General features: G+C 35.2%; 1 protein-coding gene across 29 annotated transcripts in view; it reads right to left on the bottom strand.

Annotated features, from left to right (window-relative positions):
* PTPRD (protein tyrosine phosphatase receptor type D) overlaps window positions 1-24,229 on the bottom strand; it is a 1,313,296-nt gene that overhangs the window by 104,022 nt on the left and 1,185,045 nt on the right. For 11 of the 29 annotated variants that reach the window (XM_087957704.1, XM_087957706.1, XM_087957710.1 and 8 more), the window contains 4 exons: window positions 22,838-23,425; window positions 22,370-22,467; window positions 16,296-16,555; window positions 4,965-5,058 (listed from right to left, as the gene is read on the bottom strand). In XM_087957704.1, the coding sequence (XP_087813830.1) occupies window positions 4,965-5,058; window positions 16,296-16,555; window positions 22,370-22,467; window positions 22,838-23,425 (1,040 nt within the window). Of the gene's footprint in view, window positions 1-4,964; window positions 5,059-16,295; window positions 16,556-22,369; window positions 22,471-22,837; window positions 23,426-24,229 lie in introns of all 29 variants that reach the window. The other 18 variants (XM_087957701.1, XM_087957705.1, XM_087957708.1 and 15 more) reach the window with 3 other exon arrangements.

Here is a 24,229-nt window from a genome sequence, read left to right as displayed (position 1 = left end):
AATTGTCAAATATTAGTTCAACAACTGAATGTTTTACTACTAAATATAATTTTGTCTTATGCCAATATTTTCCAATTCGTTGGTTAAGACATTGTGAGTGTTGTAACCTTGACACTTTGGGAAAATTAGAGAAGCCTGCTTTTGATGTAGAAGACTAAGATTCTAGATTAAACCTACGGCAAAAGTTTTGTGAGACTTTGGGAAACCATGTCAATGGCTTGCAAAATGGCTTTTTCCACTAGATAGTCCTCATTTAATGATTAGTTGCTTATCAACTATTTAAAGTTATGACAGACTTACCAAAATCTACTTATAACCTGGTTCCAGAGTTTTGATGGCTGTCACCATCTGGGGTCATATGAGCGCATTTTGAGTGCTTAGAACTTTATGGCTGATTGCAGCATTCTGCAGTCAAGTAAACACGACTTATGGTGGTTTTTTTGTCAGTTTTCAGCCTCAGTTTTCAGAAAAGGCTCAGTTTCAGAGATTAAAGCAGGAATATAAATGTTGGTGAATGTCAATATCATAATCTCTTCCTACACCATGGAGGCAATTCAAATTTCTCCTGGTTTCCTATTTTACCTGCTATTTTAATTTCACTCTCTTACTATAATACATACATTTGAAAATTTGTCCAAAAATGCACAAAATTTCAAATACATTTTCATACGTACAAAAGCTTTCCTAGAACAATCATCTTTGAGTTGCGATGTATGCCAAATGGCCACAAGCCCTGTATCTGTACAATTTAATGCAAATATAAATAATTATCTCTACTGGTTGAAAGACTTCATGGGACTTTTTTATTTACAGAAATCTGGCCCTTGTGGATTCAGGGAGGTAGAAACTCTCTCCCATGTCCTCGTATGGTGCCCTTTTTATGGTCCAAGACATACTCTGATCATCTCAATCATTTCCAAATAGGAAGGCCATAGGGATAAATTTCATGTTTATTATTTTTAAGGCATGCTAATTAACCCCATTCTCTCATATCAGGTGCTCAAACGTTTACTATGCAAAACTTTAATTAGATATGTTGCCATATTATTTTTTCCCCTTCGCCAAGAACAAATTGCTGCGATAAACTATTTCCCTTTCTACTGTATTTTTTATTGTAACGATGGTCATAGACCGTAATAAAGACATTTCATAAGCAATATAAAAAAGTAATATATGTTTTCCTAATAGATGTGGCATTTTTCAGTTAGATAGTTATAGAATTCTAAATTTGAATATAGTTTGGAGAGGTATATCCACACAAAAATTGAGACAACGTGAATTTTACCTTCATTCTTATGTTTTTATTCAGAAGTTACATTCAGCAAATGTCCTTTTTAATGTGAATAAATGTTTTCTGTTTGGAACCTCTTACTGGGATAATTAATTTTGAATTGAATAACTTCTGAACTGCTGAAAGGTTTATTTTTGGTAATTACTGCTACTATTTAAATAAAAATACTATTGTATGTTGGCAAAAAAATACTAGAAATATACTTAAACATTTTTTATTTCTTTTTCCCTCCCAATATTATCTTTGTTTTTAATTGTCTAGTCATTATTTTTTCTTTTAATTTTTATAAGAAAAAGAGTGACTAGAAATTTGGAAATAAAAAAGAAATAGAAAACATTTAGGTATATTTTCAATAATACTTTGCCAATCTGCACTGGACTAGCTGCTGCTGGCATTGTGTTTTATTGTCCTCTCTTTCCCAAAGCCACAAATTAGGTATGGAGTAACATCTGCCAGTGCATATGGGATCAGAGCAGTGCAAAGTTCCATGCAGAAAATAGGTTTTCAATGACTTTAGCATTGAGTTTGAATTGATCACCACTGGACACCTGGAATTCCAGCATTGATTATAGCATTCTTGTTGGTAGAAGAATGCCATTCCCAAAGTATCATCCTACCAGCTGCTCTCTTGTAAGAAAATAATCCAAAATAGATTCCTCTTAAACATTGTTTTCTCAGTAGTTCCATAAAATTTTCTACTACATTGTTAATTATACCTGGAAAAATATGGGGAAGATTCTATCCTTACTAAATGTTTCTGAATTAGTTGAGATTGTACTATATGTTATTACCTTATTGTATTCTATTACCTTATTCTACTGCACCAAAAGGATTTGGAAATCAGTGCTTTTCTTTTTCTTTCCCCCCTTATCCTACACTTTTTCCTTTTCCTCTTTTCGTTTCCTGTTTTTCCATTATTTTCATTTTTCTTTATTTCTCTGTATTTTATATTTTGATAAGCTAAAAAGAATACTATAACATTTCTGAATTGTCAAAGCATTATGTTACTTAACACATCATAACATAAACAATTATAAAAATGATTTTGTTCAAATACAAATTATTTAATTTTAAGAAATTAATATTATAATCTGTTATGACTGGCATACTGGTCAATGGAATTTTGCAACGGAATTTGTTGACCAAATATCCCATTATATGCATGTGAAACCTATGCATAGGGCTAGAAGCTGATGATTCGCTTAGCTCCACCCACTTCAGCTCTGCTTGCTTCTCTCTTACATAATTATATCTTTTGACTCCAGACTGGCCAAGGGAAGCTATTGAAGTTCTGCCACAAAATGGCTGGGGTTATTAAACTTTGAATTGGGTAACACTTTCTCATTCAACAGTACAATTTGAGGAACTTTCTGGATCCACAGCTCTTGCTTAATAAGCAGGTGGCAGCTATAGACAGGAAGATCATTATATAGTTTAATCTAGTGTGCCAGTTATACCTTTCTGAGATTGGGAAGTCCTTCAGGGAGTGCTAGTCACCTCATAGCTCAATTATGACAACATATTCTACAAGGGATTTAAAGAGTCTTGAAAGCTTCAAGTAGTAATGCAATGGTATGACCAATGATGGACATGTCTCAGTATGCACACATGATACTCTGGTTGTCTGACCTCCACTGGTTACCAGTTTGGTTCAGAGTGTGATTCAAGCTGCTAGTTATGACTTATAAATCATGTCATGACTTACTATAGCCCTTTGCATGTACAATATCAGGCCTGGTGACTTGAGGGACTTTAATGTCTTCTTAGCCAGTCAGTATGGCAGGATTGGTACACCCTAAGTTTGTTTGATTATGCGGTGCTATCAGCATACTGGAAACATGCCTTTTCTATCACAGTCCCTGCCTTCTAGATTTAGGTTTCCCCTCAAATCTCGGTAAAATGGCATTCTGGAGGACCTTAAAGATCTGACTATAGCTGCGCCTGGAGCCCTTTGCTGGGTATGGGATACATTTTAATTGTTTTTTTTAAAATTTATTGTTAATTATTTTATGTTGTGAAGTACTAGAGTCATTTGAAGTTAGGTAGCAACTAACGTAATGAATGAATAAATTTAAATGTATAAAATTATGCATCATGATTTTTAACTTTAAACCACCACCACCCATCCCTCTATAGTATCATACAACATTTGAAATCAAGGTAGGTTAATTTTATTGATTGGGTATACAAAACACTTTAACATATGAGTAAAATCAGTTAAGCAATTGAGAAACAATTTGAGAAAACTTAAAGAGAAACCAATAATAGCAAAGATAACACTGTTCAAATCTGTTGTACCGAAGACACTAGCCGTTGCATAATGGAAAAGAAAATCACATTTGAAACATGACAATTGCATCTAAGACTTAACCAATTTATTTTTCAAGTATCTAAGAGTACTAGTTTAAGTCCAGCCAGTCTTCTTAATAATATAAAGTTATGAATTTCTGCCAAATGGGTAATAACACTGTTTCTGATCAACCTTGTACATAATTCAACCAACCGCTTCACAGATGTCCTTATTTGAATACTTTGGATACCAAGTATAAAAAACATTAGTTAAAAGTTCATAAACCTTTACTTCCAGACATTCCAAAACTGATACTGCAAAGCTTACTGGGAAAAGTATTTACATTCTCTATTCTAACAACACAAATATCATTATGAAGGTTATCCAATTGTCTTTGCATGTAAATGTATCCACTCAACAAATTTTACCATAAAAAAAACAAACCACCAGGACATCCATCCCAGGGGATATATATATATATAAATATAAGTTCATATTTCTATTCTTGAAAGTGTGAAAATGTAATCAGGATTAAATGATTCCACACTTTCTTTGAAAATAGGTGATTTCAAGAATCAATTTTTGTCGCCATGTCCAATGAATATATAGGTGAATATTATACCAACCTTATGTATCTCCTCTAGACAGGACTGGTATTTTTAAATTCTTCCTCTCTTTCTAATGTATTTAGAAGAAAAAATAAACAAAATCTAATGATCTCAAAAATATCAAAATATTGGAAGATTCTAATGTCACTGACTCATTATTTCAGAATAAGGATAATAGAAATTGACTAAATACATCCTGGCTCAACAACTTGGCTCTTATTCTGAGAATATGAAGGTGGGTTGTTGTTGTTTTTTTTGTTTCGGTTCAATCTGGAGTGCAAGGAACAAGAGTTTAAAAATAATAGATACACTTTCTAATTAGAAGTATTTCAGCATAGCTGAAACAGGTAAAGAGACTATGAGGGAGGTCAAATGTTAAACTGCAGAGCAAATTGCAATTTAGCATTTGATTCAGCGTTAGCAAATACCCTATTAATGAACCAGACTTTTATTGGAGTTCATATCAGTGGTGATTATACTTTTGCTGACAAGTCATTTTGTTTTCTACATTATGCCATACAATCAGCAAGGAATAAAATATTAATGACAACAAAGATCAGACAGTTTATGTGCCTCATTGCAACTTAATGTATTTTAATTTACGTAATTAGCTTTTTGTGTTTGCTCCCAGAAACTAACTCCAATATAAATGACAAAGTATTAAAAAAAAGTCAACTTGCTGACATGAATACATTAATCGGACATAACCATTAAGACTGCTTCAATCAGAAAAGGTTTCTCTGGGGAAAAAAGAGCTAAAATAAACAAAGGGTACCTCATCTAATTCCATTTCATCTGGGCTCTCGCGTGGTTTCATGAATTTTCCATCTGATTTCTTTATCAAAGGTACAATTACTATATAGTAACCTCTGCAAATGAAACAAAATGTAATAGTGAGGTTTATATAAAGGGAATTCATTGGAAAGCTGCTATACAGAATAACTACAACAGAACCAAACTGATTATAATAAGACACTACTGTATGAAGTTAATATTAAACACAAATATATATGTACTGCTAATTGAACTCTTTTATTTGGCTTCAATATTGTGTTTATCAGTCTGTAATCACAACAGAAACATTATAAATATAATGACAAACTTTGGCTTAGTGGAAAGCAATACTTTCACTCATTTCTGAATGCTTACATTTTGAAGAATTATGTCCTTGCAAAACTTAAAATTCAGGTGAAACTAATTGGGTGGCTTTTCCTCCGATGAGACATAAAGTTTGGAAGAAATAAAATATTTTGGTAAGAATTTTGGTAAGTTATTTGCAATTTCCCTTTTTATCAGCATATCACTTTATTTCAGAGCTCTTGGGATAGAAATAGGGAAACCCAGGTGTAGTCCTTTGGGCTAGGATGAGTCATGTGAGATCAGTCAGTCTTTTTCAGCCTTAGATTGGAAGTTGCAAAAATCTATTTACCAACCTACACTAGAGCGATATGGTATAATTCGATCCATAATGAATGGACCTTCAAAGTTTACATTCTGCAGTGGGTTGTTTTGAAATCATCTGTTTATGTAATTTTTTTGTATTTAATTATATGCTCAAATAAGCAAAAATACATGTTATTTAGTTTTGTTTTGTTTTTAAACTGAACCAGTTGTGATCTATTTTGGATTTACATTAAGGAAAAAAAGGCTTTTACTATCGTCCAGGTTTTTTTTTTTTTAAAGAGAGTAATATTATACTTATTTATTATTAAATTTGTTTTCTGTTCATTTTACCACAAGGCAACTTTGGGATATGGGTATAAATTGGATTAATTATACATGTCATATAATTTCAAAAGGTTGACAAATATACATACATACATACATACATACATACATTTTTCTTAAGTTTTTGCGGGTATTTATATGTATGGCATTCAGCTTTGTTCGGGTCTTTTCCCACGTCATTGTAGTTGTGCTTTTAAAGTTGTAGCAACGTTTCGGCAGAATCTCATCTACCATCATCAGGCTTCTGTATATGATGATGGTAGATGAGATTCTGCCAAAACATTGCTACAACTTTAAAAGCACAACTACAATGACGTGGGAAAATACCCGAACAAAGCTGAATGCCATGTAAGTACCCGCGAAAACTTAAGAAAACATACATACATACATACATACATACATACATATATACACCTCCTGTCAAAACCTTCCATTTTCATGTATAATCCTGTAAAGCCAGAATTATATCATAACATACAGTAGTCCCAGAGAATATTATCAGAAAAATGCCTACACAGATTGTTACTATTTGCGTGGTGGCTACTGCAGGAGCTCCTTTAACAGAATCTTCTTGGACCCTTTCTCAAGATGAAATATTAATATTCTAGTTATTTTGATAAAGTTAAATAGAGAAAATGACAATGCTAGTGCCTCTCTTACCCCACTTAGCCTCCTCCTTTCTTAGCCCTTGCAAAAGTAGCTCTGGTTGACTTTGTATTCTGCTAATGGCACAATTTCACAACAATTTAAATGATTATCTCTCCCAATATGAAAGAAAAAAGTGTAGGCACTATATTTTAATAATGTTTTATCAGTCTCTAGTAGTGAAGTATTTTTGTCAATGAAAGGGGCAATATCAAGTATATGCAATAGAAATAAAATACACTTTTAAATTATAGGGGAAAAGCTAAGAGAGTCTGAATAGGTTAAGGCCATGCTGCAGAAAAAGCAGCTTGAAGGGGGAAATTATTCTTGTATGCACTGATACACACTTTAATAGCTTTTTCCTTCTAAAAAGAATTCCATATCCATTATCGTTTTCTTTTTCTAACTCCGTATCAGCAGTTAAAGAAGGCATTTGAAAAGTTATTTTTCTTCGCAATTACTCTCTACAATCTGTTTTCAAACACAGCTGCGATCACTTAATGGAACCAAATCATTTGTGAAATCAATACATATATGTAGCCAGGTTAGATTATAAAATGTTATCACTTTTCAATGAAAAGTCATTTAGTTCATTTGGACCTTCTCCTTAAGGAGGAATCACTAAAGATTTAAATTCTCATATAAAACCAGGATAGCCCTTTAAAAGAAAATTCAGGCATTTTATCCACATCATATCTATTGTCTTTATTCTAAACTCAGCTTTAAGAAAAATGGCTCTTAAATATAGATCTAGGAACTGGCCTTCTAACTTGACTAATATTTCTTGCTAAGCATGATAAGATTCCACCACACAACTTTAAATTAGATAATAAAATTGAATCTTAAAAAATAAAAAAAATGCAATGAAAATATAACAACACACTGCTGCTCTGTCTTTGCCCAAAAATATCAATAAATTAATACACCTGACACTTATTGTACATATATTACTCTTTATAAAAACTACTTTTAATGGATGCAATTGACAATGGCATTATTTAAGTGACTGCAGGTTATTGTCCTTGTTCCTTCATAAAAAATAATAAAACAGACCAAAAGTCCAGGATTTTTAATATTCAGACTTAGAAAACTGTGATTCAAAAACCAGCATTGTTCATGGTTTCAGTGATTGCCTTGGACAAATTGTGAGCTCTCATCTTAAGTTCTGTACCTATAAATATGCCTCAGCAATTCCTGATGGTTTTGCTGCAAGCATAAACAAATGTACACATTATTTTTGTACATAAATTGTTAATTGCCCTGCATGGAATAACACCTCTGGTAAAATTATTAGTAGCAGTCACTCTCATATCCATCATCTTAATATATTATTAATCAAAACATTAGACAAACTAAAGCAAGGGAGAAAATAAACCTATTACCATTTTAGAAAAACTGACAAACTGTACTGTGGTAAGAACCACATACAAAATCACACATGTGCACATATATCCTTTTTTAAAACTCTGAAGCTGTTTTCATGCTGAGCTAACTGTTCACTTGTGAACTATATTGCGTTAGGCCCAACACTTTTAATAACTTTATTTTCAAATAGCCAAGAAATGTTGTGATGTCATGAAACACAGATATCTAATTCTGTCAATGAGTATTTGGTGATTCATAATGCAACAAAACATGATCTCTCTTTCTCACTATCTCTCAATAAGATATTCCAACAGGTAATCCTTAACTTGCAACCATTCATTTAATATACCAAACAAATGAGCCTTTGGGATCCCCCATGTCAAAACAACTTACCTTATGTGCGCCCATAATCTGAAAATAACATTTAACACAGCACAGTACTTAAGCAAAATGGTTCAGTTAAGATCTGCCTATGTAGGACTGATTGGGAAAGATTGCACCGAAATATAATTTTATCATATTTTATCTATATCTTAAAATATTGTATTCCAATTTCATTTTAGACTGTATTTTATGCCAATTTCATTTTAAATTGTATTTTATCCAATTCCATTTTAAATTGCTTTTATCAAATTTTAGTAATAATTTGTTTCTGGAACTTTGCTCTTTGATATGGCCCAAGAGCTGATCAATAAAGAAAGATGTTAATGATCTCCAATCAGATTTCCAACCCATCTGAGAAGTAGTATTAAATATCAGAGTAGATCCTTAATCTATCAGCACAACAGTCATTCCTAATGTGATCAAAAGTTCATGGAAAAAAGAATGGGACTATGGAATATGAATATTATCAATGCCATGTACAATGATGTACGCATTAATAGTAAGTATATCAGTAGGTACAATGATGAATATGGCATAGGGAAGAGCAGTCCTATATTCAGATACATGTTGGATGTCCTGGTATAGTCAGTAATCAAACCAGGAAAATTGATATACAAATTAAAATCTTGTTATACAATTTTTAAAACGCTGAATAGGAAGTAATATTTGGAATGTCTGCTCAGAACTGACCCAATCAGGAATACAGATATGTTTTTCAAACACCATGATTTTGAGATCACCAACATAAATCACTGATATATATGTATGCATTTATGTATATATCATTGTACAGTTTCATTAGCTTTCCTTTAGTATGCTTTGGTATAAGTTGCCAAACAGAGTGTTGAAAATATTTGCCCAGGGTTATGTACAGATTTTTCATGCAAATTTGTTTAGAAGTTCAAATGTCATAAGAGAAGCTTGCTTCATAATCCAGAACAGAATTTTAGGGGAAAAAAATCATTGCAAAAGGCAGAAAATTGACTGGGTTACATCACTAACAAAAAACTAAAAAGTTTTTTTTTAAAAAGTGGATTTGACATACATTAACTGAAATGTAATTACAGATAGTCCTGGACTTATGACCACAATTGAACCCAAAATTTCCACTGCTAAGCAAAATAGTTGTGAAGTGAGTTTTGCCTCATTTATAACTTTTCTTGCCATTAAGTGAATCACAGCAGTTGATCAATTAGTAACCTGGCTGGTTAACTGAATCTGGTTTCCACATTGCTGATCAGAAGGTTACAAACAGTGATCCCAGGATAGTGCAATTGTTATAAATAAATGCCAATTACCAAGCATGTGCATTTTGAGATAATTTCATTATCATGGGGATGTTGCATTGGCCGTAAATGTGAAAAATTGTCATAAGTCATTATTTTCACTGTCATTGTAACTTCAAATAGTCACTAAACAAAGGGTTGTAATACTTGTATGTGACTATGTGTCAGTCCCATTAGATAGACGGACCATGAAATAAGCTCCACGGGAGGATTAAAACTACTTTTATTGAGACTGATTATAATAAGAAACTGTTCCAAGATTGCAGGATTTACTCCTCTTCTTTCTTATAGTTCAATGAATTAGGATGTGTCTGAGCTGCTCCCTTATGTTGTCTGGATGCTATCTCTGGATCAGAGGTGGTATTCAGCAGGTTCTGACCAGTTCTGGAGAACCTGTAGTGGAAATTTTGAGTAGTTCAGAGAACCACCTCTGACTAGCTATGCCTCCATCTATTCTCTGCCTCTCGAGTCCCAACTGATTAGCTGGGTCTTCTTTTGTTGCATGCACAGGAGAATGGAGATGGAAAGCAGGTTAGTGGGGTGGGGAGGGAATGGGGATTTTACAGTATCCTTCCCCTGCCATGCCCACCAACCCACACCATGCCCACCAAGCCACGCCCACAGAACTGGTAATTTGTTTTGATTCCCACCACTGATATGGATGTTCTAGACTTCAATTCCTGGATTGTAGCAGCTTTCACATATCCTTGTTATAGTTATCTTCTTTACTCTCTGTTTAGGTTGAATTGGGTATATCAAATGATCAGCAACCCAGGCATTAGACGATCGTGCTCAACCCTCTTGAAGAGGGAATTTTTATTGGCATGAATGGCATTTAATTTTTTCATCCTAGTTGTGCAGATGAAGATGTCCAGATGGTGTGCCTTAATCAGAATGTACTGTTTTTCCTGATATAATCACAAACTCTCAGTGGATAGAATCTTTTGTCAGTGTGTGACAGAATTTGTTTTCATGGAATTTAAATGAAAATTCTGTTGTCAGTAGAGATTAGTGATGGGTTAATATTGTTGATCTCTGCTTTTTAGAACAGATTTCTATCCATCCAATTTATAACAAAAATCCAAATGAAAATATACTAACTTTATACTACTTAGAAAATCTATAAAAGCCACATAAGAAATAGAAGGCATACAAATATGGCTAAAAAAAATAAATTGTAACTTTTATCTATATTGCTGTAGTTCTGGCAGTTTCTCTTTTGTTCCCCAAAATTATGGGATTAAACTGAAAGGCATATATGAATCTTTTTTTATCCAACACAAAATCTTCAATTTGATGTATGCTAATCAATGACCATAATAACATTTTCCTTCCTTCCTTCCTTCCTTCCTTCCTTCCTTCCTTCCTTCCTTCCTTCCTTTCTCCCTTCCTTCTCATTTTTATCATTTGATATTTGGATATTTGTAGAAATGTTTTTCATCAATATTTACCTGTGTAATTCTATGCAATGATATAGAAGGCACATGGGCTTTGTAATCAGTTGTTCTTTCACATTCATGTCATTCAAAACTTAGACTGGTCAACTCTGAGAACCATGAGAAGAATTTTAACAAATTCTTTTCTACAGACAAATATAGTTCAATATTCTGTACTTAGTAAAATCATTTGAAGATGATTGAAAGCCTTAAGAAGAGAATATCATTGCATATTTTCTTTTTTCTACCATGAAGCTCTTTATTGTATCTTGTATTCCTTGTTGAAGGTGTATGGTTCAATAAATTATCTGCTATAACTAAAAATCTTGATTAAAATTGTGTGCATTTCATGTGTAATTTTGTAAACACTGTTATATTTTATTCTAACATACTTATTTATAAAACAATTTTCCATTACGTACACTGATTTTTAATATTAGTTTCCCCAAATTAATATATTCTTACATGTGTTGTAAAATTCAAATTATGGTGCTCTGATTGTGGTGTATGTTATGGCTCCTAAGTTACTTTGGGAAGTTGTCTTCGAGACAGGCATTACCTATCTGTCTTTTCAAGTTCTATTTCTGGTGATTTTAATCTGTAATGTTTCCCATTTATATTTATAAACTATATATGTATCTTATTAATAGCTGTGGACTAATTTTTCATACTTTTTAACACTTTAGAATTTTCTTTCCTACAGCCCTCTTTAGAATTTCAATAAAGCATTAAAAATTGCTTTGTATGAAACTCAGGATACAAAAGATTACATGAAAAACATATTACATACTGACCAATATTTCATTTCCTCTCTTTCTTTTCTGCTATACACGTCACACTGTTGTAATCAACAAAAAGCCTGCAAACAAAGCAGTAGCACTTGTTGACTGCATGGGTATCTTTCCTGGGAATCTTTATTGTCTATCATTTTAAATCCCAATTGGCATTACAATATCAGCTTTTTAATATCATCCCTGTTTAATCTGCACAGACCTGTTTAAGAAGCATCATAAACCAGGTTCCAAAACTGTGAACAAACTGTGAACAAAATCACACCTATCAAATCCACATGTTGCAAGATTACTTAAATGACAACTTGCTTTTTCTAAAATACAGCTTTATACCGCAATGTCTGATGATAATTTTTATAAGGAAGACATATTAAACTACTGTAGATGTATTGATATGATGATTTTGAACATGTAAACATACAGGTGAAACTTGAACAATTAGAATATCGTGCAAAAGTTCATTTATTTCAGTAATGCAACTTAAAAGGTGAATCAAATATATGAGATAGATCCATTCCATGCAAAGCAAGATAGTTCAAGCTGTGATTTGTCATAATTGAGATGATTATAGCTTACAGCTCATGAAAACCCCAAATCCACAATCTCAGAAAATTAGAATATTGTGAAAAGGTTCAATATTCTAGGCTCAAAGTGTCCCACTCTAATAAGCTAATTAAGCCATAACACCTGCAAAGGGTTCCTGAGCCTTTAAATTGGTCTCTCAGTCTGGTTCAGTAGGAATCACAATCATGGGAAAGACTGCTGATCTGACAGTTGTGCAAAAAACCATCACTGACACCCTCCATAAGGAGGGAAAGGTAACTGCAAACGAAGTTGGATGTTCCCAAGTGCTGTATCAAAGCACATTAATAGAAAGTTATGTGGGAGGGAAAAATGTGGAAGAAAAGGTGCACAAGCAGCAGGGATGACCGCAGCCTGGAGAGGATTGTCAGGAAAAGGCCATTCAAAAGTGTTGGGGACTTTGACAAGGAGTGGACTGAGGCTGGAGTCAGTGCATCAAGAGCCACCACACACAGACGGATCCTGGACATGGGCTTCAAATGTCGTATTCCTCTTGTCAAGCCACTCCTGAACAACAAACAACGTCAGAAGCATCTTACCTGGCTAAAGAAAAACAGAACTGGTCTGTTGCTCAGTGGTCCAAAGTCCTCTTTTCTGATGAGAGCAACTTTTGCATCTCATTTGGAAACCAAGAACCCAGAGTCTGGAGGAAGAATGCACACACTGCAAGATGCTTGAAGTCCACTGTGAACTTTCCACAGTCTGTGTTGATTTGGGGAGCCATGTTATCTGCTGGTGTTGGTCCACCGTCTTCATTAAGTCCAGGGTCAATGCAGCCGTCTACCAGGAGATTTTGGAGCACTTCATGCTTCCTTCCGCAGACGAACTTTATGGGGATGCTGATTTCATTTTCCAGCAGTACTTTGCACCTGCCCACACTGCCAAAAGCATCAAAACCTGGTTCAATGACTGTGGGATTACTGTGCTTGATTGGCCAGCAAACTCGCCTGACCTGAACCCCATAGAGAATCTATGGGGCATTGCCAAGAGAAAGATGAGAGACATGAGACCGAACAATGCAGAAGAGCTGAAGGCCGCTATTGAAGCATCCTGGTCTTCCATAACACCCCAGCAGTGCCACAGGCTGATAGCTTCTATGCCACGCCGCATTGAGGCAGTAATTGCTGCAAAAGGGGCCCAAACCAAGTACTGAGTACATATGCATGCTTATACTTTTCAGAGGTCCAATATTGTTCTATGTGCAATCCTTGTTTTAGTGATTGCATGTAATATTCTAATTTTCTGATATTGTGGATTTGGGGTAACTAAGGACCTTAGTTATGACAAATCACGGCTTGCACTATCTTGCTTTGCATGTAATGAATCTATCTCATATATTAGGTTCACCTTTTAAGTTGCATTACTGAAATAAATGAACTTTTGCACGATATTCTAATTTTTGGAGTTTCACCTGTATAGCACATGAAGTTAATGTTAATTTTAAGAATAACCAAGAAATAACTTAGAATTAAAAATATATGTATTCCAATCTATTCATTATTTTAGTCATACATAACCCTTGAATTATGACCACAACAGAGCCTGGAATTTTATTTGTAAGACATTGAGGTCAAAAGTAGAGTCACTATGAGATTTGATTGAATTTTACAACCATTTTTAGGAGAGCCATAAAGAAAAATTACTACAAGTGTTAAATAATTCATGTGGTTAAGCCAATCTATTCTTCCAATGTTTTTTTTTTCCCCAGAAATGTCACAATTGTGGTCACCTTTCTATGTGAAACTGCAACCAGCCCAAAATGCAAACCAGGTGACAAACACCCGAAATGCGATCACATGACCATGGGAGACATGTGGCAGTTGTAATTTTGAGGACAAAATGTAGTGGTTTCTTTTTAAGTCCACCATAACTTTGAATTATCATTAGTGACAATCTGTAACAGCATTATATTTCTTAAAAAATTATTTCATCCATATCACAGTTATTCTGCATGAAAGTATTTTATATAGGTATGCATGTTACAGTAATATATTTATAATTCCCAAATTCAAGTGTGGATTTGATTCTATTCCTGGTTTACTTTTCCCCCCTTTTACATGTGTGTATATGCATCTGTGTGCAATATTAACTAATATTACTCATATTGTGTTTGTTAAATAACAAAGACAAAATAGGAATAACTATTATATTTAATAACTTTGAACATACCAGAAAATGCTTCATAGGAAGAGAGATTTGGCAAACAATTTTGCACCTGCTGCTAGCGCGAGTGGTGCCAAGAGTGCTTGCGACACTCACTTTAACGGGGCTAGGAGCACCCGTGATGCTTGCAGGGCTGTGTGTGTTCCCAGTTGAGAATAGGCTGCAGCCCAAAGTTTGAGGACCCCTGCATTACATTAATTTTTTTCCACCTGATCAGAGAAGAATGTGTTTTGCAGACCCCATTATAGTTACAGAGTTCTGACTGATAGGGTCCAGGAAGGGAGGTTCCTCTGCCATTGCCCCTGCCCTGTGGAATATTCTCCCCTTGGAGAATAATACAGAAAAAATTCTCACGGCCCTAGAATTTAAACCTACAATGGAATAAAAGTTAGATAGGATGCTAGAATTTGCTTTATTTGAATAAATTTCTGGTGGAATTTGGGTGAACTAGTGTCAAATCTAATTTGAATCATTTAAACTTTTAGTGTGTTTATATTCAAGAAAATAAGAATTCCCAGAGTGGAACTACTTTGGTACAATGCAATTAATCTCTATTGTTCAGAAAAGTAAGCTTCATGCCTTGCTGTTCAACCTTAATCAAGCAGCGTCTATCATTGTACCTTATCCCACAAAGCAATTCAGTTCAGTATACAGGCCACCCATCTAAAATAGCACTTTCTAAAACATGTTATTAGAGCTATGCATTTGTTTGGAACTTTTTTCACTTTTGCTTCATTGAAGAACCCAGAACTTTTAAAGACTACATAGATCCATTAAGCCCCTTCCCCCAAAACAGGTACAGAAGCTTGTTTTGGATCTGTTTATTGATTTCATTTACAAAATCACTTCAATAAATTGAATGAGAAAGTAGGTCTGACTTCAAAAAAAGCCAATCTTTCTATGGCTAATAGGCCATTAAAATGTATTGATATGGAAGTATCTACTACAATTTTTCAACCTGAATTGATGTCAGTTCAATTCAGTTCAGTGAAAAGATCCCATTGTACTAGCATAGGGATGGGCAAAAAATGTTTTTTGTCCTGCACAAACCTGACTATAAAGTTGAAGTGTGCTGTGATAGCAATCATAGTGATTTTCATTTTCACGATTTTCCCAGTGGTATTCAGCAGGTTCTGACCAGTTCAGGAGAACCAGTAGCAGAAATTTTGAGTAGTTCAGAGAACCGGCAAAGACCACCTCTGACTGGCCCCGTCCCCATCTATTCTCTGGGGATTTTGCAGTAACCTTCACCCAGGAGTGGGGAGGAATTGGAGATTTTACACTATCCTTCCCCTGCCATGCCCACCAAGCCATGCCACGCCCACAGAACCTGTAATAAAAAAAAATTGAATCCCACCACTGGATTTTCCGTCTTTTTAAAGGTCCTGTGATATTTTAGTTTCCTGTTTTGCCATTTAACTCTTATTTATTTTGCGCCTGAAGCCTCCTGATAATACCACTCTCCCATTTATGGTTCCTGCTTCCCAATGAAGACAAAGGTTGTATTTTTTTTTCAAAAAATAAAAAGTTAAAATATAGTTCCTAGTTCATCTTTGAAAGACATCATATAATCACAGTAAACAATAAACTGTATTCATTTTCACACCAAATCTTAAAATGCCTGCCTGTCTATTGGAGTGCCTGCACCTAAGGCAATGGCTAAAAAAGTAAATGCTTTAAACTACAGAAAATATTGCTCTTGCAATATTTGTTAGATATAACTTACTTTATAGTTTTGTTTGCTGGAACTTCTGGTAGTTTCACTGTTATCATTCCATCTAGATTGGTCTTATCAATGAAAAGTGGTTGGGTGCGTAGTACATCTGGGGCCGTCTTTGCCGTTACCCTGTGTTGCAGACCTCCAGCACTGTTCCCTCTATTGGTTAGCACAAAGGAATAGGATGTCTCAGGCTTCAGATTGGGGATCAGTTTCTGTGTGGCTCGGCCATCCACTTCAACTGCCATTTTCCCATCATCATAAAGAATCTAACAAATGGGAATTTAATAAAAGCAGCAAAATGTTAATAATAACCTCTAGGGATGTGCAGGAGAAAAGCACTTTAGAAATAAAACTTGCCTTTGAAAAAATGACTTTGAAATTAGTTAAAAACTGTGTGCCAGAACAAATGTCAGAACCCAACTTATGAATGGAATCTTGGGTGGAATGGTAACATCAAGAATGACTTAATATTCCCACTGGGCTTTAATGGATACCGCAACATCAGATGTACACATTCGTTACACTTTCTGCCTTCCACTATCCTTGGTTCCCAACTCCTTTCATTGCATGCTATATGATGCAGCTTCAATGAACACAAGTACAGGTAGTAATCAGTTCACAACCATAATTAGGACCAGAAATTCTATTGGGAAGGGACCCAGTTGGGTCATGTGATAACTTTGACTTAAGATGGCCGTTCTTGTTGCTACCATGGGATATGGTCAGTACGTGAGGTGTCACATTGCCATGCCTTGAGATTTCCGTCCAACTTCCTGATTGACTTTCCTTGAATTGCAGCTGTGATGGCTGCAATTCAAGAAAGTAAGCAAGGCCTACCATACAGGTTGAGGAGTAGAAATCCAATGTAATTGCTCTGTCTTCAGATAGAATGTGATGGGATGGCATTCAAGTTGCAAAAACCATTTTTTTGACTTTGTATAGAATATATAGCATTACACTAATCTAAGAAATAAATTCTACTAATGAGAAAGTAGTAGATAGTTTTAGCTGAAATTGAGACAAGAGGAAAGGAGGCCTTGAGGTGCTAGTTTTAATCACCTGGTATATGAAGTTGGTCATATAATGCACATTTGAACAATAAGCTCCATTAGCAGTGATTTACTTTAGAGGTAATATTTTGTTAGTGATTACTTTCCTCTTATGAGACAATGCCCATGCTTCAGGAATTTATGGACAAAGCCTATTTATTAGGTCTTCTTTGCTTCCTGAGACACATTTAGAATAATGGTTGATAGCTTTAATGTTCATATAAGACCTGATAATGATTTTCTATATGCCAGGTTTCTTTCTGTCAAGCCAATATGCTCTCTTTGTTCTGATTATCAAAGCACATGATATCAAACAATGCAGGTTTTTCTCCAGTCCGGATAGTTAATTTGCTTAATCCCTGTATCTTAAAAAATGCTATTGATACTGATCAACAAGCAGAATTAGGCTATCTTGAAAAGGAGTGTTATTGTTATTGACATTATTAATAATTTTCATGTCATCTTTTAATTCATTTTCATCTTTTATTACATTTTCAATTCTGCATTAGGAAGCTATAGGTGGTACAGCATTGCCAGTCCAGGATTTCTTTTATAGATCTGTTGTATTAAAAGGTTGCCAGATCTGTCCCAGAAGGATGTACTTTCTGTGCAGAAAGACTTCCAGAGCTTGGGGTATGAATTTAGTAGTATGGGCTGTAGGCTTATTTTTTCAGAGGTTCTACCAGTATACAATGAACAAAAAGGGAAGGGCTAGCGTATAGCAGAGTTTAATGTGTGGCTAAAGGAGTGGTGTAAAAGGGAAGGCTTTGGTTTTATTAGTCATGATGTCTGCAGCTGGTCCAATGAAAAAACTATACAAAAGAGATGGTTTGCATCCATCAAAGAAAGAGACTGAGTTACTTGGCATTAAATTCACAGATTTTCTGCATAAAAATTTAAACTGAACAGCGGGGACAGAGAATTATGGATACAGAACATTTCTGTCCCCATCAATCTAAAATCAATAAGGATATCAGTGCACATAACATAGATGTTTGTTCAGGTAAGATTATCAACCTTGCTGTCAAAACCAAGCATTTAATAGTGAGTGCCATACCATGTGCATTAATCATACAGGTGGCAAGAAAGTAGGGGCAGGCAGGCACAACACAGGTTATGTAGACAGTAAACACAATGTCAGACATAAAGATCTCAAGTGCCTATATACAAATGCACAAAGTCTGGCGAACAAACAGGGTGAACTCAAACTACCAATATATGAAGGTAGATATGATATAGTTGGAATAACAGAAACTTGGTGAGATGAAACCCATGATTGGGACATACTGGTAGAAGGATACAACTGTTCAAAAAAAACCAAGACCCCATAAAAGAGGAGATAGAGTTGCACTGTATGTAAAGGACCACTATATTGCTACAGAAATGCATGAAACCAAAGATGAAAACCTCTTAGAATGCATATGGGTCAATATAAAATAAAAAAGAGTGACATAGCCATAGGTGTATATTATAGGCCACCCAATTTTTGCTAACCAACTAACAAACAGGAAACACAAACTATAGCAGGAAAAACACAACAATAGTAATAGGGGACTTCAATTATCCTGATATCAATTGGAAAACTAATTCTGCAGCATGTGAGAAATCAAATAAGTTCCTAACCAACCTAGCTGACAACTTTGTTTTTCAAAACATAAAGGATGGAACTAGAGGGACAACCATACTGGACTTAATTCTTACAAAGAAGTGATAGAGGGAGTTGAAACTGCAGGATCCTTGGGTGAGAGTGACCATTCAACATAACACAAACAAAAGCAATAGAACATAATAACAGTCTTAGATTTTAAAAGAGCTGATTTTATTAAACTCAGAGAGAACTTGGGAAAGATTCCATGGATGAAAATTCTAAAGGGGAAAACAACTCAATAATCTTGGGAAACTCTGAAAAGTACGATCATAAAAGCCCAGACCAGCACAATACCACTGAGAAAGAAAAACAAGAAATCCAAGAAGAAACCAGCATGGCTGCACAAAGATCTCTCTGGCAAATTGAAAGAAAAAAAGGACAAGTAGAAAAAATGGAAAGAAGGACATACAACTAAGACAGAATATCAGCAGATAGCCAGAATCTGCAAAGACAAAGTCAGGAAAGCAAAGGCTCAGAACGAACAAAGACTTGCAACAAAAGTCAAAGATAATAAAGAAGTTTCTTCCAACATATAAATAACAAGAAAAAAAATCAAGGAAACAGTTGGTCCATTAAAGAGAGAAGATGGCAAGGAGGTAACAGGCAACAGAGAGAAAGCAGAACTGCTTAACTCATTCTTTGCATCGGTCTTCACACAAAAAGAAACTATAGCTCAACCCACCAAAAACATAATTGTAAAAGACAGACCAGAAATAAAAGTTAAAATAAGCAAAAAAAAAATAGTAAGAGAACACCTGTCTGATCTTGATGAAAACAAATCATCGGGGCCTGATGGATTACATCCCAGAGTTTTAAAGGAGCTGGCAGAGGTCATCTCAGAACCACTGCACCATATCTTTCAAAAATCCTGGAGCACCGGGAACTACCAGAGGACTGGAAAAGAGCTGATGTGGTTCCCATCTTCAAAAAAAAAAAAAACAGACCCAGGAAACTATAGACCAATCAGCCTAACATCAATACCCGGGAAGATACTGGAAAAGATAATAAAAAAACAGATCTGCCAACATCTAGAAACAAATAAAGTAATAACTAGCAGTCAGCACAGGTTTGTTAAAAACAGATCATGCCAAACCAATCTTATTTCATTCTTCAACACAGTGACTAAATTAGTAGACCAGTAAAATACTGTTGACATAATATATTTAGATTTCAGCAAGGCATTCGACAAAGTAGACCACAACCTACTTCTTAGTAAGCTAGAAAAAAGTGAAATAGATAGCACCACCACTAGATAGACTTGCAACTGGCTGGCAAACCATAGTCAGTGAGTAGTCCTTTATGGGTCTAAATCTACATGGAGGGAAGTAAGCAGTGGGGTGCCACAAGGTTCTGTCTTAGGCCCAGTACTCTTCAATATCTTCATTAACGACTTAGATGAAGGAATAGAAAGGGAACTTACCAAATTTGCAGATGATACTAAGCTGGCAGGAATAGGTAACACCCAAGAAGATAGGCTCAAGTTCCAGATGGATCTTGACAGACTAGAACACTGGGCCATATCTAACAAAATGAAATTCAGTGTAGAGAAAGTCCTACACTTAGGCAAGAAAAACCAGAAGTACACATATAGACTGGGTGAAACCAGGCTCAATAGCAGTAACTGTGAGAGGGATCTTGGAGTCTTAGTGGACAACCAGCTAAAGATCAGCCGGCAGTGTGCAGCAGCAGCCAAAAAAGCTAATGCAATCCTAAGATGTATTAACAGAGGGATACAATCGAAATCAAGTGAGGTACTAATACCACTCTATAAAGTCTTAGTAAGACCACACCTAGAGTACTGCATCCAATTTTGTTCACCACATTATAAACACATTGTTGAGACTCTAGAGAAAGTACAGAGAAGAGCAACCAGGATAATTAGGGGACTGGAGACTAAAACATATGAAGAACGGTTACAGGAACTGGGCTTGGCTAGTCTAGTGAAGAGAAGGACCAGGGGAGACATGATAGCAGTCTTCCAATATTTGAGGGGCTGCCACAGGGAGGAAGGGGTCAAGCTATTTTCTAAAAGCGCCTGTAGGCCAGACAAGGAATAATGGATAGAAACTGAACAAGGAGAGATTTAACCTGGAAATAAGGAGAAACTTTCTGACAGTGAGAACAATCAACTAATGGAACAGCTTGCCCTCGGAAGTTGTGGGAGCGTTATCACTTGAGACTTTCAAGAAGAGATTCGTCTACCATTTGTCAGAAATGGTGTAGGGTCTCCCACTTGGGTGCGGGGGTTGGACTAGATGACCTATAAGGTCCCTTCCAACTCTGATTATCTGTTATCTGTTAATTCAAAAAGGAAAGAATTAAGGAGAAACTTGTGTTACAGTAGTTTCAGAGCATACACTCCTCTCTTACTGTATATCAGTGGGATCTGACAGTTTAATTCTTCACAACTATTTCATACTAATGTAGGAATTACAATAATTATTAAATTAAATAACTGATGTAATTTTCACCAATATGAGTGAAAGCTACAATTTTACTTTTTTGGTGTAACAGCTTATTCTTTGTTTTCCTGGATATGCTGCTGGATTCCCACCTCAAATGGCATCAGTGGGGAAAAAAATGCATTATGCTATGTTTATGCTCTCATTTGACGCCTTGCCAGGAGAACTGGCAGACTCTAAATCCACCACAGCCAGGTTGATTTTTGAAAATGCTTTGGGTAACCCACTAAAAACCCATTTTTGAACAGAGAAAACCATTGTGTCTCTGTGGACAAAGGGTAATTCATTGTATACTACTGTGTGACAATGCAATATAGAAAAGAGCAAGAAAAGAGCATTACGGATGCTAATTTTTATCTATTTAGAAAATTTATATTTCACACAAGGCGACTCAAGTTGGCTTATAGGAGACTTTCATCACAGGATGACAAGTAGGAAAAGCAGATTTTCAAAAATGGTTTAAAGAACAGTGATTAATTTGGAAATATACTATAAAACCACAAACAGACAAAATAATCAGAAATATTGGAAAATTAACACAATTTTTATTACACTAACAAAATGAAACAATCAGGTTTTTTTTTTTTGTGATAATACTCTAAACAGCAGAAACTGTTATACTTTTTATTTCTGGTGTTTAGTTCAACATCACGAATGCTGATACATAAATGCAGAATTAATTAACAACTGTCAATCAGGATCAATCAAATGTCAACCTTGAAGAAGTGCTGCCATGGTCTTCTGATTTTGAACTACATCAGAAGACCATGGCAGCAGTTCTTCAACATTAATACTGGAAAGGATTTAACACTACTAAATATCTGTTGGTTAGTAGAATGGGTCTGTAAATCATTTAATAAAGACATTTGTCCACTACAAGTCCTGTAATCCTTCAAGTCTTTTCGATTAACAACCACTTACTTTGAAAGGCAGGGCAGAGTTGTAATTCTCTGGTATATCCCAAGAAAGAAGGACTGATGTTTTCATGACTGCTTTGACATGAAAATTTTTTGCAAACACTGCTGGAAAAGGAAGAGTAATATATTTAAAGTACATTTTGATTTTGGATCCCATCCCCTTTTCAACAGTCAACATATTTCATTATATTCCTACCTGTTTTTAGAAACCACATTCCATTCTTACAAATGACATCCCAAAATAATTATATTTTCCTTACCTGCAATTATTATGTAGAAGTGAGCCAGACTTGTTTGATATGGGATAACTGAATTCTAGTGAATCCAAAACACATGAAGATTTACATACTTTACCTCCGCATCAGATGAATCTACTTATATGATGGTTTTGAAAATTGAAGCTATATTTAAAATATCGATATCCAAAGACTGAGATCCTTTACAAGGCAAGCCATAAGCATACAAATCCTACCTTGATCCACAGGTAATGTTCTAAACTGGATACTGGGACTATATGGACCAGGCCCTTTGCTTGTATGTGCACGTATTTTTACATCGTATGTGGTATCTGGTTTTAAGCCTGAAAGTGTCGTAATAGTATCAACCGAAGCAACAGGGATCTCTGTTTGTTGATGGGCCACATTGATATCTCTGTACTGTAGAGTGTATTTGGAGATTATACCATTTCTCTCAGATAAAATGGGTGGTTGCCAGATTAGTTGGATAGAGGTCGAGGTGGCACTTTCTGAATGTAGATTTTGAGGAAATCCACTTGGTAGATCTTCTGGAATCAAAATTTCTTTTACCATTTCTTCCCCAAAGCCCACTTTATTTCTAGCTGAAAGCCTGAATATGTAAGACGTCCCTTTATGAATATCAGTAGCCGTGTAGTGGTCATCTTTATCCGTAAAATCCCGTGTCGTAAATGCATCCATGTCTTTGCGGCCAAACCTCAGGCGGTACCCTTGCAGAGGGCCATATGTATCGACAGGTGGGTGCCACTGAATTAGAGCCGTACCCATTTGTGTGTGGCTAATTACAAGCCGAGGTTTTCCTGGAACTGTAAGATAACATTATTTCAGCACAGAATGTACCTATAATAATTTTTTTCTAAAATTGCTTATTAGGTCTCTTTAAAAATTACTTATGCAACAGACATACCGTTTCTCTACTCTACCCTGATTCTCAAATATTAACTCAGACCTTGTAACACATTGAAAACTATATTACCTTTCTTTATTCCCATTCTTCTACTTCCTAAATATAGAGAAAGTAGGCAGGCAATGATCCCCATTGACATGAAACCAAGCAATACATACAGTAATTGTGCACCTTTGTATATTAGGCTTATGGACTTTACTTTAACCTGATCAATGCAAGCAAACAAAATATACAGGTAGTCCTTGACTTACAACAGTTCATTTAGTGACTGTTTAAAGTTACAACAGCACTGAAAAATATGACTTATGAATGTTCTTCAGTTATGACCTTTGTAGCATCCCCACGATCATGTTCAGTTACAATTCAGATGCTTGGCAAGTGGTTCCTATTTATCACTGCTGCTGTGTCCTGAGTCACATGATCATAGTTTGTGACCTTGTAACAAGGAAAGTCAATGGGGAAGCCAGAATCACTTAATGACCGGGTTACCAACTTATCAACTACACTAATTTACTTAACATCTGTGGCAAGAAAGGTCGTAAAATGGGGCAAATCTCACTTAACAAATATTTCACTTAACAAGAGAAATGTTGGGGTCAATTGTGATCGAAAGTCGAGGACTACCTGTATTACAGAGGATGCATTTATATATTGGGAAGAAAAAAATCTGCATATAAAAGGTATATGAATCAGTGCTCATCAT

The sequence above is a fragment of the Notechis scutatus genome, chromosome 2, assembly GCF_049901735.1.
Source record: "Notechis scutatus isolate UNSWTSFEM ecotype Mainland chromosome 2, rNotScu1.2, whole genome shotgun sequence".
Lineage (NCBI taxonomy): Eukaryota > Metazoa > Chordata > Lepidosauria > Squamata > Elapidae > Notechis > Notechis scutatus.
The sequence above is the reverse complement of the archived record's forward strand: the minus strand, read 5'-3'. Positions and strand labels throughout refer to the sequence as shown.